At 45.0% G+C, this 17,405-nt stretch overlaps 1 protein-coding gene across 1 annotated transcript in view; it reads left to right on the forward strand.

Annotated features, from left to right (window-relative positions):
- The window catches only part of INVS (inversin), a 160,858-nt gene that overhangs the window by 116,400 nt on the left and 27,053 nt on the right, over window positions 1–17,405 (forward strand). The window contains 1 exon segment of the mRNA XM_021691333.2: window positions 13,142–13,413. Within this exon segment, the coding sequence (XP_021547008.2) occupies window positions 13,142–13,413 (272 nt within the window).

Consider the following 17,405-nt stretch of genomic DNA (forward strand, 5'->3'; position numbering starts at 1 on the left):
CTTTTGATGGCTGAATAATATTCCATTGTATATATACACCACATCTAAATGCTTGATTTTTAGATTAGGTCTTGGTTTTCCTTCGTGGATACCTTTGTTGGGTACTTTACTTATTTATTTACTTACTACTCACTTACTTACTTTCATTTGCATTTATTCTCTGCACGATTGACTCCTGGGCCATAAGTTTTTGTTTCTTTGGTTTCTTCTGGGGTATCCTTTTCTTCTGTGCAACCTCCTCTTCTAGTTTAGGAACAGTCTGCTCTTTTTCAGTCAGGATCATCTCGATGGTGGGCAGGGAGAGCGCATGTGTGGGTTAATCCGACCATGAGCCCTGTAAGTTCTGCACGACTCTTGGGGGCTTTGTTCACTGGGATGTGCTGCATGACCAGAGAATCTACATCTAAACCCTGTGTGCAGCCCCACTGTTTGGCCCGGGGCACACCTACCAAGTCCACCATTGTCATGACAGAATGGCACGCATGGCTTCTGCAAAGTGACATCCTTCTGGTACTTAGTGGCTTTTCGGGTATGCACACCCTTGATGGCCTGGGCAGTTTCTCACGTGTTCTTAAAGTGAACACGAAGATGTGAACCTCTTGATTTGCATGATTTTGTAGGGTTTTGTGGGTTGGGCGAATAGCAAACCATTTTCAGAGATCACCTCAGGCTGCTTAGGGGAAGAAGAAGAGCGGTGGCTCCTCGGAGAATTCATGAGAACTCCCGTTGGGTACTTTAAATAGCAGGAGAGTGTTGCACCAGTAGGCGTAGATACCAAAACCTCTGGCGAGACAACAGGAAGATTCTTGATGGGTAACCTCCTGGCTGTTCCTTGAATGTTTCCAAATCTTGAACCCTTCCACATCAAGGGGGAAGCATAAGTGTAATAAATAATAATTTAAAACAATAATAAAGGGCAGGACAAACCATTTTAGTGAGAAGTTAAATAGCACTGTGAACTGGGATACTAACCCAATGGCATCGTTGGGTAGTTAAGACCAACAGGAAGACCTCAGTTTCTGTGAGTGAAGCTACGGCAGTTTGTGGCGTCCCAGGAAATCTGATCTTGCACTGTTCTCTTGATGAGGCTCTCTTCTCTTCACTTTTGCCAAGGAATCCAGTTTAACCTACAGCCTCTCTACGTGCCTCTTTTTCAGGCCTTACAAAAGCTCCCTGCACAAGAGGGACTACTCTAAGTGGGTAATACACGTGGCTAATTATCCTGAGTTGCAAGTTAAATACTTTCTGGAAGGGCTGGACCGTTGTTTGGCCTTCTCTCTGATGTTTTCATAAACTCCAGTTTTAATGTGTGAGAATCTGTTTTCAGGATTTGAAGTCATACCTACCTGAATATGAGGCGGGACTCTAAAAAGGCAACATGACTGACTTGGTATCTCCCCCCAAAAAAGGAGCCTATTAGTCCAAATACATTCTTCTTTGTTATTGTAGAGAGGGGGCCCTGGAGTCCCCAGACTCCCTTTCCAGCAGAATAGAAGGTCTGTGGTGGAACACACCATTTCTCTCTCTGGGTCTCGGTTTCTTCATCTGTGAGACATGACAGGTTAGACCAGCTGACTCGTAGGCACTCTCCAGGTCTGTGGAAACCACTGAATCTTCACTGTGAATGATCTCAGCCTCTCCCTCCTCTCCTTTGCCTGTGGTCCTGCCCAGAGGCCACAACCAGGGCCGAGAGTTTGGACAGGCTCTGCTGAGTCAGTGCAGAGTCGGGAACCAGGAAGCCATTTGTCAGAAGATCTCCTCTACAGAGGAAGGGCTTTCACATCAGGACATGCCTAAAGAGAGTCTTAGGATACTTTTTTCCCAACTAGGCCTTTTGTGACTCCCAGCCGTGAGGGCTTGAAAGGGTGAGGGGATGCCTGAGCCATCTAGTCCCCCCCCCCACCCCCCATTAGTTGTTATCCTGGTTAGCGTCACTGTCGTGGAAGGTACCTCCTCCTTGTTCTTAGTGCTTAGTTTCTGAAGCTCATTTTTAAAAACCCTTTCACATGGAGCTGTGCTTACTGTGATGATGTCTGAGATTGCCCAGACTGGGAACTTACAACCTCCCTTCCTTTTTCTCGGGCACAGTCTTTCCTTTATTAGGTGTCATTATTGGAAGTAAACAAACTTCTTACACTCTAGTCATCACCTCCTACAGTCCTTGTGGCATGGAGTTCCAAGGGAAATATTTAAATGGGAAAGAAACTGATTTCATTTGTTTTAATTTTATTTCTCAAAAATTATTTCTCAAGAGCAGAGTCACTGTTTAGTTTTGGCTTTGGGTTTTGCTTTAAGGAACAAAAATCAGAGTGTTAACTTCAGTCCTTGCTGCTGCCGCCTCCCTGGCCAGGGCGACCCAGGCACGTCCCATCACCCGGGCATACCTTTCCCAGAGGGGCACGTTATCCTTAAAGCAACGATGTGAAGGGAACTTACTAAACTTCAAATGACTTCTAATTTACTAATAGAGAAAATGAGAGAGAGAGAGAGCGAAGTTTTAGTCATTTTCCAAGGCATGCTTTTTAGAAAATACCATTTAAGAAATAGCTAGAATCCACTTAAAAGCACTTTATAACTCAACACCGCACCACCTGTGTTGTTGCCAAAACGAACATTTCTATCACTGACCTGCCACAGCACACGGCTGAATGCTCACGAGACAAGACTGTATTTATGTTGCTCACTCTTCTCCCTAGAAGCTTCCCTCTTGCCGGGTTTCCCATTTCACTCTCGAATCTCCGCTCTCTTCTGCCTCTTCCTTCTCGTGTCTTCTTAATCACTCCACCTCCTCGCTGAGGTCGGCTCTGCAGACTCCTCCTTAGACTTCTCCTCATGCTCGACTCTTTTCCACTGGAAAGGTATCTACTCTGGAAACTTGAGTGACTTCACCTCTGTAGACAGTCCATCACCTGGTCTCACATCCTGACCTCCTGGAGCTCTCATTCCACATCATCAGTTGCCTACTGGGCATTTCCCCTTTGCTGTCCTTTTGTGACTTGCCAACACTCTCCCTTTGTGTGTCCCGTTGTCACTGTCACCTCAGACTCACCATGAAACCTGCAACTCCCCACCACAGCCGGTCTCTCTTCTCGCCTCCTTATTTCCCTGCGGCTGCTGCCACCATTAATTCTGTGAATCCATCTTGAAGTGTGCTCTTGCCTCCATCTTTGGTCCCGCTGCCAGCCATCACTCTTGAATCCCATCCATGGTGCCACAGGGGACCCTTCACCAGTCTGCTTCCACTTTTATCCCTGAGGCCCATTTCTCTGCACTTCTACCTCCCTCCCCCACCCTCATGCGTGAGGGCTCAGCCATCCTGAACTTGCCTCACTTCCTCACATTTTACTTTCCAGAACTTTCCATGCTCTCTGGGAGCCATGAGCTGCTTCCCGGCTACAGTATGAGATTGCGTGGGTCTCCCAGAGGCACATAATCAAGTCCAGTTTGGGTCACCCAGTTCAAACTCTTGTGATGCCACAGTCCCTTCTAAGGAGGTTGTTCTGCGTCCTCAGAAAGTCGAGTGACAGAGTATTCAGGCAGCGCATTCCAGTCACGGACAGTTCTATCTGGCAGAAGTTCTTTTCTACCTTTTGGTCTTGAGATACCCCTTGAAGCAAAAGAGAAAAATCTAAACTCTTTTCCATAAACCAACTTTCCGATCATTAGAGTGGGCACCCCCACTCCTACCCCAAGTTTCCTTTTCTCTTCATAACAGATCCAGTTGCAGCCCGTTTCCCTGAACTGTCATTGAGTTTCTGCAGGGTTGACCCAGGGGCCTGACTCTTCTGCTCATACTGCAGTCTGACCCATGGGGTACCACTCCCATGATTCTACTCCATGCCATCCCACTTCTCCAAGCCTCAGTTTCCCATTAATAAGATGAAAAGATTTTTAAATCCAGGATGGTCTTTGGGGCCCCATGAATACCCTGAAACTAAATGCAGTGGTTTGTATGTCATGAACATATGTACATTTTGGGCAGTGAAGATCTATATATTTTTTATCACAATCTCAAAGAAGGTCCATGAGTCACAAAGAGATTTTTAAAAATCATTTGACTAAATGATATCTGAGCTCCCCCACCTGCCCAGCTCTAACATTCTATAAGTCAAAGGTTCTAAGACACATGACATTTTCTTATTCCCTCGAGAGGAAGTCAGAGCCCAGATATTCCTCAGCCTGTTATTCAGCGACAATAAAGAGACAGAATCTCACGGCCCCTCTACGTACGGCGCAATACCAACTGAAAAGGTTAGAGCAGAACCTTTTCTGTCTTGTGAGATAATCAGTTTCCTCTCACTGGAAATGTTCCAGCCAAAATGGAATTTTCATCTCTCCAGGATAGTATACAAGGGATTTTTAAAAATTATATAAAGAACTAGTCCTTGAGATCTCTTCTGAGTCAAAGATTCTGTGAGAGCTAGATTGCATGTCCTTGCTCTGGCCTCTGCCTAAACCAACCCCTCAGTTCCCTCTTTCTCATTTTGACATTCTTTCTAGGTGGTTTTTTTTTCTTCCACTGTAGTGACTGCCTCCCACATCCCCCATAGCTCTGTGTAGATACCTCTATGTTAGTCCCTATCACATCTAGAACCCATCACATTCAGAACTATCTGTGGGAGTAAATGGGTCTGACTCCCCGCGAGATTGTCAATTCCTTGGGAACAGGGGTTATATTGTGTGTCTCCATATCTCCAATGTCTTAAAATACCTGATGTTTAATAAGCATTTAATCATAAATGTTCAGTCACTGCCCCTACAATGAGTATGAAACCTTACAGGAATCATTTTTCATTCTAGGCCTTAGTTTTCCCCCTCAGCCAAGTGGGAGGCTTGGGCCACATACTCTCTTTGGTCCCCTTCAATTCCGTGAATCTCTGTAAGTGTACCACTTCAATTTGTTTGCCTTACTCAGGCAGGAAATGCATTTATGTTCCATTTATCCTCACAACACACACTGGTGCTTCTAGATTTGTGCATTTGGCTTCCTAGCTCCCTCCATATTTATCATGAGCAAATTACCATTTGACAGGTTTATGATAGTTCTTTATTCTGATTTTTAAAAGAGGGATAAGAGCAAAAGCTTCACCACTGCATTTACTTGAACATGAGACCCCGCTATGTGGCTTCCATAGAGAGTTGTATATGCCCAGTTTTGAGAAGAAGAAAATTCTGTCAGACCCTGCAGAAACAAGCAGGCTCTTTCCCATTCCAGTGCAGTATGTGAGTTTCCATGGCCATGAATGCAGGACCTACAACAGGTCGGAGAGATATGATGAAAATGGCTCTCACAGGGCGCCTGGGTGGCTCAGTCGTGAAGCATCTGCCTTCGGCTCAGGTCATGATCTCAGGGTCCTGGGATCGAGTCCCATGGCGGGCTCCCTGCTCCGCAGGGAGTCTGATTCTCCGCCTCCCTCTTCCTCTGCTCCTAACCCCACTCATGCTCTCTCTCAAATAAATAAATAAAATCTTAAAAATAATAATAATAAAATGGCTCTCACAGAAAAGGGAGTTGTGTGGTTTCAACAGTGAGCATTTCTGAAAGTATCTTTAGACCCAGCCCTTTAGCTCTTCGACTGCATGGCACTCATGCCAAACATTGATTTCTTCACTTCTAACCAGATTCTGTCACAGGGAAGCTTTATCTTAACAGCTTTACATAAAAGTAATAGTGATCAATTATATTCATATAGTGCTTTACAGCTTACAGAGTTCTTACGTGTTAATTCATTAAATCTACCCAATCATTTGGTAAGGTAAACAGGGCAACTAATTATCCTTAATCTCATTTCACCGATGGGGTTTCACAGAGCTTAACTTTCCTGAAATCACAACTAGTAAAGGAGAAAGACGGCGCAGGAATCTCAGCCCTACCCTAAGCCAGGGTTCCTACCAGCCATACTTACGCTGGAGGCTGTCTCCAGCTGCTAGCCCCCATCTTGATAGGCCAGCATGGAACAGCCCTGCTTCTTTTTTTAAATTTTTTATTTTCTTTTACTTCTGCCCGTAAGTGTAACCAGAACCAGGCCCCTAGTCAGTTTTTCTCTTACCACAGTGCTCCTTCAGTTGTTCCAGTATTGTTTCCAGGAATTGTTGAAAGAGTGGTGCCAAGCCACCATCATCCATTCTGCAACACAGTTTAATAAAAAATCTTCCTATTACTCTCAGAGTTAACTAACATGGCGGAGTGCACCAAGTTCCTCCTACATTTTTGAGAAAAGTAAGAAAATTAGTTGGTTCCAAGCCTACACCAAGACTATAAACAAGAATGTCACGAGGGCAGGGGCGCCTGGGTGGCTCAGTTGGTTAAGCGACTGTCTTCGGCTCAGGTCATGATCCTGGAGTCCCGGGATCGAGTCCCGCATCGGGCTCCCTGCTCGGCAGGGAGTCTGCTTCTCCCTCTGACCCTCCTCCCTCTCATGCTCTCTGTCTCTCATTCTCTCTCTCTCAAATAAATAAATAAAATCTTAAAAAAAAAAAAGAATGCCATGAGGGCAAAGCCCAGTGAAATTGGTACAACAACAGGACCTGCTAAGTAGACTTCCCTTTTCTATGAGAGCCATTTTAATCCCATCTTTCAAATCTCTCTGAGGTCCTGCTTTCCTTGCAATTGTAACTTGAATACTCCTCTGCAATGGGAAAGAGCCTGCTTCTTTCTGCAGTCTCTGACAGAATTAATTTCTTCTTATCAAAACTGGGCAAATACAACTCTCTATGGAAGCCACATCGGAGAGTCGAAAACAGCATCACCTTCCGGGACACTCACTGTCCAGGCCCAGGGGCAGGTCTGTGCTACATTGTGCAAACAAACACACCCAGTCCTGAGATGCTGAAGCCACTGGATGTTCAGGTCATTTAAATTATGGCCCTTGAGGGGCGCCTGGGTGGCTCAGTTGGTTAAGCGACTGCCTTCGGCTCAGGTCATGATCCTGGAGTCCCGGGATCGAGTCCCACATCGGGCTCCCTGCTCGGCAGGGAGTCTGCTTCTCCCTCTGACCCTCCTCCCTCTCATGCTCTCTGTCTCTCATTCTCTCTCTCTCAAATAAATAAATAAAATCTTTAAAAATAAATAAATAAATAAAATAAATAAATAAATTATGGCCCTTGATCTGACTGCACATCAAGCAGACCTTTTTTTTAAAGATTTTATTTATTTATTTTTGTGAGAGAGAGAGAGAGCATGAGTGGTAGGGAGGGGCAAAGGGAGAAGCAGACTCCCCACTGAGCAGGGAGTGGGACACAGGATTCAGTCCCAGGACCCTGGGATCATGACCCAAGCAGAAGGCAGACACCCAACCAACTGAGCCACCCAGGCTCCCCCAAGCAAACTTTTGATCACTGAGTTTCTTATTGACCCATTTCTGCAGTTGTCATCTAGGCTGCTCATTTATAGAAATCCCCATCCTTGGGACTTAGGTCTGGTTTTTGGGGGACCCCAGGCCACATCGCTGCCTCCTGGTGACCCTTCAGGGATCTGCAAGAGCAGTGTGGCCCTTACATCTTTTCTCCCTAGGGTAATACACCCCGTTCCTTCAGCCCACAGTTTGGAGGCTTTCTTTGCTCTGTGATGCACAGGACCTGAAATGGACATTGTCAAGGACCTCATCTTCGGTTGACTTTCTCACTTTTTTATACTGTGATCCTCTGCAGAGATGCAAACCTTGTTCCAGAAAAGAGAGTAACATAAAAAAATAAAAAATCTTTAAAAAAAAAAAAAAAGGGGGGGTACCTGGGTGGCTCAGACGGTTAAGCATCTGCCTTCGGCTCAGGTCATGATCCCAGACTCCTGGGATCGAGCCTCACATAGGGCTCCCTGCTGAGTAGGGAGCCTTCTTCTCCCTCTCCCTCTGCCTGCCGCTCCCCCTGCTTATACTCTCTCCCTGTCTAATAAAAATCTTTAAAAAAAAGAAAAAAAAAAAAAGACAAGACAGTACAAACCAGACTAATTGGCAGCCCATCAAAAACTGTTGTCTGGTCAATTTCCCTTAAGATAATAGAAAAAAAGAGAGGACAAGGCAGGACTATTTTATGCATTAAGATTGCACCATGTTAGGAAATTTCCTGCTAAAATGTTACTTGCTGTGCATAGACAGGATTTTTTTTTTTCTCTTTAATTTTTCATATAAACTAGAACAGCATTGATTCTTTCTCTGGCATTTGTTTCCAAACTTGACAAAAATAGGTCAAGTTTATAACATAACCCCCATGAAGATTACTAGGTCTTCAACATTCTGTAGGAAATTAGTTGGAGAAAAAACACTTAAATTTCAGGACAATTACTGAGTCTAAGAGTTTAGAACTAAAAGCTACCTCCAAAGCGTTTGAAATGCTGTTAATGGCTACTCTGAAGTACTATTACCAGTTTCTTCATATGACCGAACTCATTCTTTCTTTCTTTCTTTCTTTTTTTTTTTAGAAGTGGAGGTGGAGGTGGGGGGGGAGTAGGGGCAGAGGAAGAGGGAGAATCCCAAGCAGGCTGCATGCCCAGCGCAGAGCCCAATGTGGGGCTCAGTCTCATGACCCTGAGATTATGACCTGAGCCAAGATCATGATCTGAGCCAAAATCAAGAGTCGGACACTTAGCCAACTGAGCCACCCAGGCGCCCCTGACCCAATTCATTTTTTAAATGATAGAAAAATATTAAGTGAAATTTTTTTTTTTTAAAGATTTTATTTATTTATTTGACAGAGACAGAGACAGCGAGAGCAGGAACACAAGCTGCGGGAGTGGGAGAGGGAGAAGCAGGCTTCCTGCTGAGCTGGGAGCCTGATGTGGGACTCGATCCCAGAACCCTGGGATCATGACCTGAGCCGAAGGCAGTCGCTTAACCAACTGAGCCACCCAGGCGCCCAATATTAAGTGAAGTTTTAAAAAACAACTCTGTCACTGAGGTCAATTGTACAGGGAAGGATGAAGAGCTGAGGTCTAGCTCAGCTGTCTGTACTTTACCATGTAGTCATGGCTAAGTCACTTACCTCTTTGTCTCAGTTTCCTTATCTACCAAATAAAAATGAGTAAATTGAGATTCCTTTGTACTCACATCACGAGCAGTGGAGCTGGACCTTATTCCCCAGGGACACATACACATAGGCTCACGTTCTGCTCTTGGGCTGTAGCGCACACGGGTGTGTGTGTGTGTGTGTTCCTGTTGTTTTAAGGCAGCAATATGTAAATAGGATGCAGGTTATGCATAGTCCCGGTTCTAATCCCACCCGCTTTTCCGCAACGATCACTACTTTTTTTTTTTTAAAGATTTTATTTATTTATTTGAGAGAGAGAGAATGAGAGAGAGAGAGAGCATGGGGGGGGGGTCAGAGGGAGAAGCAGAATCCTCACTGAGCAGGGAGCCCGATGCGGGACTCGATCCCGGGACCCCAGGATCATGACCTGAGCCGAAGGCAGTCGCTTAACCAACTGAGCCACCCAGGCGCCCAACAGTCACTACTTTTATATCAAGAGACATAGCTCTGGAGAACTGCACAGTTGTGGGCCATGGGCCGCCCAAAGTTTTTTTAAAATGCATCAATTTTTTAAACACTAATTTATTTCTATTCATGGGATCTAGTATATATTCTGATCATTACATTCTTCCTTCCAAATCTGCTTTACTTAGTTCTACCAAACTGAAAAAAACACCTTCCTGCAAATTTCCCCTTCCAACGAAGCCTTCAGAAGACAGAGCGCCCTTGCTCCGTGGACATCCTGATCACTCTAAACGGCTGGATGCCCTATTGGTCCTATAGCTGCCTCTGTTGGAGGCCCAGAAAGGTCTGCAGTAACAGGGTTTGCCCAGGACTTGATTGGAAGCGGCTTCTTGGAATTGAAAAGGAAAGCTGTTTGGGTTCCCAAAAGAGAGAGAAATGACCACTCGAATAACAAAGTCTAATTTATCACCTCTGAGCCCTTCTTAATGGCAGCGAGATCCATGTAGATGCCAAGCCAGACAACTGCACGTGTGTGTCTGTCTGAAGGACCAATATTCTCTTAGAGCAGTTCTCTTCATCAGTGCTCATAAAAAGAGCAGCCATCCCCCTGCCTGCCAGGAGCAAGGCTGTTCCATCAATTAGCGGCACTTCAGCCACCCAGATGCTTCCACCTTCTTCCGAAAAGCAGCCTTCTCCCAGACAGCTCACACTGAAATGGCACCTGCTAGCCTCCATATGACTCTCAGGCACTGATGATGACAGGCTGTCCAGCCAGCCTGTCGATTGCAGGGCTGCACGCTCAGGTGTCAGCACTTGGCAAAGTGTGTAACAAAACCAGAGTCAGATGAAACCGGACTTAGCACAACCCATCTGGCCACTCTTGCTAGGAATGGGACTTAGTGGGAAATGATGAGATAAGCAAGCTTGGGCCCCAGATCAGGAGCTTCACCACGGGACAAAAGACCTTCCGAAGGGGAAGTTAGGTTGACAAGGCTTTATATCAAAGTGTAACCTAGATATATGTCACCTGGGTCTTCTCTGTCCCTTGACATCTAAATAAACATTGCCTCAAATCACACAGCCTGTGAAAATCTGAATTCTCTGACTTCTTAGAGGCTTAGGGTCTCTGCCTCACTCTTGTTTATTGCTTCCCCGTCTGGTATCTTAGCTCTGCAGCTTGTCAGGTTGCTTATAAAAAAGCACGTAGGAGCCTGGTAGACCTTACCAAAAGTTGGTGTCATTGAGGAGAATTGCATTTCATATCCCTTCATGGTATAGTTAATGGTCCATATGAAGAGCACCTGGGTGGCTCAATCGGTTAAGCGTCCCGACTCGGTATCAGCTCGGGTCATGATCTCAGGGTCTCAAGATCTAGCCCCGCATTGAGGGTGGAGCCTGCTTAAGATTCTTTCTCTCTCTCCCTCTGTGCCCCCCTCCCTGCACCCACTCTCTCTAAAAAACAAAACAAAACAAAAAACAGTCCATATGAAACTTTTCTTTTGTCTTAAGCCTTACGACTCAAGGTGGTTCAGAGGACCAGCAACACCTCTATAACCTGGGTGCTTGTTAGAAATGCAGAATCCTGGGCACCTGGCTGGCTCAGTTGGTTAAGCGACTGCCTTTGGCTCAGGTCATGATCCTGGAGTACCAGGATCGAGTCCCACATCGGGCTCCCCGCTCAGTGGGGAGTCTGCTTCTCCCTCTGACCCTCTCCCCTCTCATGCTCTCTCTCACTCTCTCTCTCTCAAATAAATAAATAAAATCTTAAAAAAAAAAAAAAAGGAAAGAAATGCAGAATCTTGAGCCCCACCCCACACTTGCTAAATCAAAATCTAGATTTTAACAAGATTTCAGGAGACTCTGTTTGTTAAAGTGTGAGGAGCACAGACCTAAAGTCCTTGTCCATTAGCTCCCCATGGAGGGTTCTCTTTGGCCTGGCCCTCGCTATACACAATACCCAGCCTTTCCTCTTCTCTTTCTTCCCCCTCCTTTCTTTCTGGTTCTTTCATCTCTTCTCTCCCTGTCAGGAGCTTCAAACACATTCCCTTTTCGTCAGGAGCAGCCTTCCCCTCCTCAGGGCCAATCGCCACATAGGCCCTGAAGGTCTCACCAGCTATCAGCCTTCCATTCTTTTCCCAAGCTGATTAAAATGTTTTTCTAAACAAGCCCCCCCCCTGCCCCCCGCAAGAGGGACTCTGATACCAGCTATTACAATAAAAGAAACCTATCTCGTTACAAAGGATACCCCAGATTTTATAAAGACATCTGGCTTCCAAACAGACCCCTAAATCAATTCCAGGTTATAAACTATCATAAAAGTGTTAGACCTGGGGAAACTGAGTCTCCAACAGGAAAGTAATTGGCTCGGTATCATTTTGTAGTTCTTGGCAGGGGCAGGAATAGAAAAGTTCTTATACTTCCCAGTGTGGGCTTCTCTCCACTACGGCCCTGATCATTCTACTTTAAGCCGAAACTTTATGTGGCCCCCTGATTCTCTTCCTGCACGGTAACTGGGTCGCCTGAGCTGCACGTGTGCATGGGGTACGCATGGGGCGCCTGCTGTGTACAGCAAGCACTGTTCGAAGATAGGAGGCAAACAGACCCCGTTTTCCCATGCCCCGTGCCTTTGCCCAAACTGCTCCCCACACTGAGGTCCTCATTCCCACCGCATCTGCCTGGAAAACCTCTCCACATCTTTGAGAATCAGCAGCTGGGAGCTTCTGGACTCCTCCAGACAATATTAATCACTACCCGCTCTGTGCAAGCTCACAAGTATAACATTTCTCCCATCGTTTGTTAGGTCCTTTTTTCCTAGCTGTCTCCTCCGAAATCAAGTTTCCTCCAGGGAGGGGTGTACCCTGTGACCCTCGGGGCCCAGCACAGGAGAGGCTCAGTAAATGTTCTTTTTCTTCCCCCTTTCTTTCCCTTGGAAATCCCTAGCAATTAATGCTATTGGTCAATCTTGTCCTGAACTCAGCCCCTTCATCCTCAAGCAACTTGCTCCTTTCTGGAGCTGGGCTGCCCCAGACCCATCCCCCTCCTCCTCCCGCTGCCACTCATTCCTCGGCCCGGCCCCGCCTGGCCAGCTCCCTGGCCAGCAACGGACTGTTGCTCTCCACAGGGACCAGTCTCGCCACCAGGACTTGTGTATGACTTTTTGAAAATCATCCTACCTTCTGGACCTCATCTACAAAATGAGTGGGTTTGCCTCATTAGCCGTGTTGCAACTCACAGGCGTGTTATTATCCGCCGTGAGGTGCTTTGTAAGTAATTGTTTCATATAAATCATAAGGCTTGCCATGGTCTTTTTTAATAAATAGAGAAGATTAAAGGTTATCCCTGTGACTGGCATGCTCAGTCGCATTCTGATGTGCTTTCTGGAATAGGAGAAAAAGGCGTGTAGCTGCAGGGATCCCACACAGGCTTGGGCACACAACACCTTAGGATTGTGTCCTGTCTCACAAACATAGAGTTTTCCATCATGTGTGTCCCAACTGGGCAAAGTCTGATCTGTAAAATTGTTTTCAGCTCCATCATCTTTTGAGCTATAAGGTCTGGAGAAAAGACCAAAAATTGTGAAATTGTGGAAACTGTGAATTTCCAAGCCCCTCCTGTGATGTGGTAGCTCCTCATAACATTTAAATCTCACTCAGGAACATTTGACTGGGTAACAGTCTTTTAATTTTTTCCTCTGCCTCCTTGGCTTTGCTTCCAGGAAGCGAGAGGAAGAAAACAAACGAAGGGAGGCAGAACAGCAGAAGGGAAGGCTGAGCCCAGATTCCTGCAGACCCCAAGCCCTTCCCTGTCTGCTCAACACCCAGGCTGAGCCCCACGGGCAGAGCCGGGCCCCCAGCAAACAGCCTCCCACCAGCGACACAGCCCAGGACCCTGAGGGGAGAGCCTGTGGAGGATCTCCAGGCAGAGCCCCCCAGAGGGAGCAGCATCTTTGCCCAGATGTGCAGGGAACAGACCCCAAAAAGCCAAACGGTACGTGTATTGCCTTTGTTACTTGATGCCGACCCACGGACTGTGGGCTCTCTTGATTGGTGTATTTAGTCCATTTACATTTAAGGTAATTATGTCAGCACCGAAGACTGCCATTTTATTATTTATTTCTATTTATTTCCTCTGGTTCTCATCCCTGGTTTGTTTTGTTTTGTTTTTTAAAGATTTTATTTATTTATTTATTTGACAGAGAGAGACACAGCGAGAGAGGGAACACAAGCAGGGGGAGTAGGAGAGGGAGAAGCAGGCTTCCCGCTGAGCAGGGAGCCCGTTGTGGGGCTCGATCCCAGGACCCTGGGATCCTGATCTGAGCCGAAGGCAGACGCTTAACTGACTGAGCCACCCAGGCGTCCCTGCCTGAGAATGTTTTGATTTCATTCCTGAAGAGTTGATAAACCAGATCCAGAATGCACACTTAGCAGGTCTTTCCTTCCCACACTTGAAAGAGGCTGTGCCACTTCTGGCTTCCATGGTTTCAGACAAGAAATCCACTGTTGATCAAATTGGTGTTCCTCGGTAATGTTTCTACATAACATGTCACTGCTCTCTGGCTGCTTTCAAGATTTTTCTGTATCTTTGGTTTTCAGTTTAACATGATGTGTCTTGGTATGGATCCTTGGAGTTTATCCTATTTGGATTTTGCTTAGTATGTTGGGGATCCCCAAGACTCCCCCCCCGGAAAGTTTAGTAATTTGCTAAGAGTACTCACAAGACTCAGCATATATTTGTATTCACAGCTAGGATCTTTTATAACAAAGGGATACAAATCAAGATCAACAAAGGGAAGAGGCACATGGAGCAAAGTCTGGAAGAAACCAGGTGCAAATTTCCAATAGTCTTCTCCCAGTGGAATCACACAAGACATGATGAATTCCTCCAGCAATGATTTTTTTTTCCCATTTCTTTTGCTTTATTTTTTTATTAACATATAATATATTATTTGTTTCAGGGGTACAGGTCTGTGATTCATCAGTCTTACACAATTCACAGCTCTCACCATAGCACATACCCTCCCCAGTGTCCATCACCCAGCCACCCCATCCCTCCCACACCCCATCCACTCCAGCAACCCTCAATTTGCTTCCTGAAATTAAGAGTCTCTTATGGTTTGTCTCCTTCTCTGGTTTCATCTTGTTTCATTTTTCCCTCCCTTCCCCTATGATCCTCTGCCTTGTTTCTCAAAATACTCATATCAGTGAGATCATATGATACTTGTCTTTCTCTGATTGACTGATTTCACTTAGCATAATACCCTTTAGTTCCATCCACGTCGTTGCAAATGGCAAGATTTCTCTTTCTGATGGCTGCATAATATTCCATTGTATATATATACCACATCTTTATCCATTCATCTGTTGATGGACATCTAGGCTCTTTCCATAGTTTGGCTATTGTGGACATCTCCAGCAATGAATTGTAACAACTAGTTAGCCTTTTTTCTACCAGGAAAACACACCTAAACTTAGGACTCCAGGATTTTTATTGGGGTCAGTTACATAAGTATCCTCTACCTAGCATATACTACAACTCGAGACTCCCAGAAGGAAAACAGATATTCTGCATAAATTTTATCATTTGCCCAGAGCAATTAAAGCATATTGAGCCATTCTTACAAATTAAGGAACAGTGAGAGCCCTCCAGAACTCTAAGTGCAAAGGTCAACATAGTGAAAAAGGCAAATAATGTCTTAGAAGTATTATAAAAATAGTTTTGACCTTTTGGACCCCAGAAAGAGTCTATGAAATCTCATGGTGACCCAATTCAGGGCTTGGACAATTCATTCTCTCTCTCTGAACCTTAATTTCCTTACCCATAAAATGGGGTGGGGGAAGGAATACTCAAAAAACAACAAATGAACAAACAAGCAGAAATAGATTCATAAATACAGAGAACAAACTGATGGTTGCCAGAGAGGAGGGGAGTGGGACAATGGGCGGAATGGGTGAAGGGGTGTGGGAAGTATGGGTTTCAGTTATGGAATGAACAAATCACGGGGAAGGAAGGTACAGTGCAGGGAATACAGTTAAGGGTATTATCATAGTGCCTCTGATGATAGATGGTAGCTATACCTGTGTGAGCACAGCGTAACAAAATTACGATGCTGTATGCCTAAAACTAATGTAACGTTGTGTCAACTATATTTCATTTTCAAATAAGAAAAAAATGAGTGCATACTCTCTACCCTGCAAGGCAGTTATGAAGAGAAATCAAATAATTAATGTAGAATCTTATTACAGCCCTTGACTTGTACTAGGTCTTCAGTAACTACTGTTATTAAACCACACTGATGATCTAGCCAAGAACAGCTACATAAAAGTACACGTGAACGGCCACAAACATATCCAGAATGTAATTCCATAACCCACTTTACAGTGGTAATGCATCAGCAATGTATACCTTAAGGAGGTCTGATGCTTTGTTATATACTCATTCATTTATTCATTCAGCTAGTGTTAACTAGACTCCCGTGATGTAACAACCACATCGAATTTCCTCAAATTCTTTCTTAGCTTGAGGTCACTGCATATTACACTCCCCCATTCATATGGATAAAAGTGCCTCTTATTTTTCTGATCTCGGGATGAATGTTACTTCCTCTACACATCCATCCCTCCCCACGAAACAAGGCTTCATCTTCCTGCTATGTGTTCCCATAGGTCTTCTGTACTTCCATATTAGGAAGATCATCACCTTTTACTGTTATTACTGGCTTGTCTGTTTTTCCCAATAGATTACAAGATCCGCATAAGATCAGAGTTGTTTCCATTATATGCTGCTATGTAAAAAACAAACAAAAAACAAAAACAAAAACTACACTGAAACTAAGTGGCTTAGAACAACAATTTATTATTTCTCATGATTCTGTGGGCCGGCTGGGCAGTTCCTCTACAGTTTTACCCGTTCTCTTTCATGTGGCTACATGCAGGTGGAAGGTCAGTTGAAGTGGATGGTCTACGATAGACTGACTTAAATGTCTGGCAGTTGATACTGGCTATGAGCTGGGATTCCTTGACTCTGCTTTATATGGCCTTTCATCCTCCATTAGGCTAGACTGGCCTCCCTACACAGTAGTCTCAGGGCATCATTCTAAGAAAGCAAAGGCAGAAGCCACAAGACCTCTCGTGGAATAGGCTCCAGAATGTGCATGCTACATTCTATTGGTCAAAGCAAGTTATATGCCCAGCCCAGACTAAATGATATGGAGAAATATACTCTACTTTTGTGCATACTAGGATGGGAGCAATTTTTTACTATTAAAGAATCTATCACAGTTCCTTTTTGGTCACAGATTATTCACATTCCTCCCACATGCACAATATTCTCATAATTATCTCAGGACCCCAAAATGTCATCTCAGTTATCACATCAAGCTTGAAGTTTGGGATCTTGAGACCTATGTCATGTCCAGATGTTGTCAAACTTCCCCAGGTGTGGGGCACCTGGGTGTCTCAGTTAGTTAAGCATCTGCCTTTGGCGCAGGTCATAATCCCAGGGTCCTGGGATCGAGCCCCGCATCGGTAGAAAGCCTGCTTCTCCCTCTCCCTCTGCCCACTGCTCCCTCTATGTGTGCTCTCCCTCTCTGTGTCAAATAAATTTAAAAATAAAATAAAATAAAATAAAATAAATAAATAAATAAAGAGATTCCCCAGATGTGAATCTTTCCAGTTCAGGGACTAGCCAACCAAAAACACATGTTATCAACCCCTCTCCACACCCAACAAGCAATGGTGAGGCAGGAACAGAATAACCACAGTAGACACCTTTGTTCAAAAGGGGAGAAATAAGAGGCACATACAAGTCACTAGTCCATAACAATTCTGAAAGCCAACTGGTTACACATTAGCAGTAATAGAAGTATGGAATGTTCCTTGATTAGGGTATGGTTTTACCCCTGTGTGTGGTTTCCCATTCCATTATTCTCCTTGGCTCTTGGCTTTGCCACCTGGGTTCTTGGTTCTGCTCTCTGAGACATC

Source organism: Neomonachus schauinslandi, chromosome 13, assembly GCF_002201575.2.
Source record: "Neomonachus schauinslandi chromosome 13, ASM220157v2, whole genome shotgun sequence".
NCBI lineage: Eukaryota > Metazoa > Chordata > Mammalia > Carnivora > Phocidae > Neomonachus > Neomonachus schauinslandi.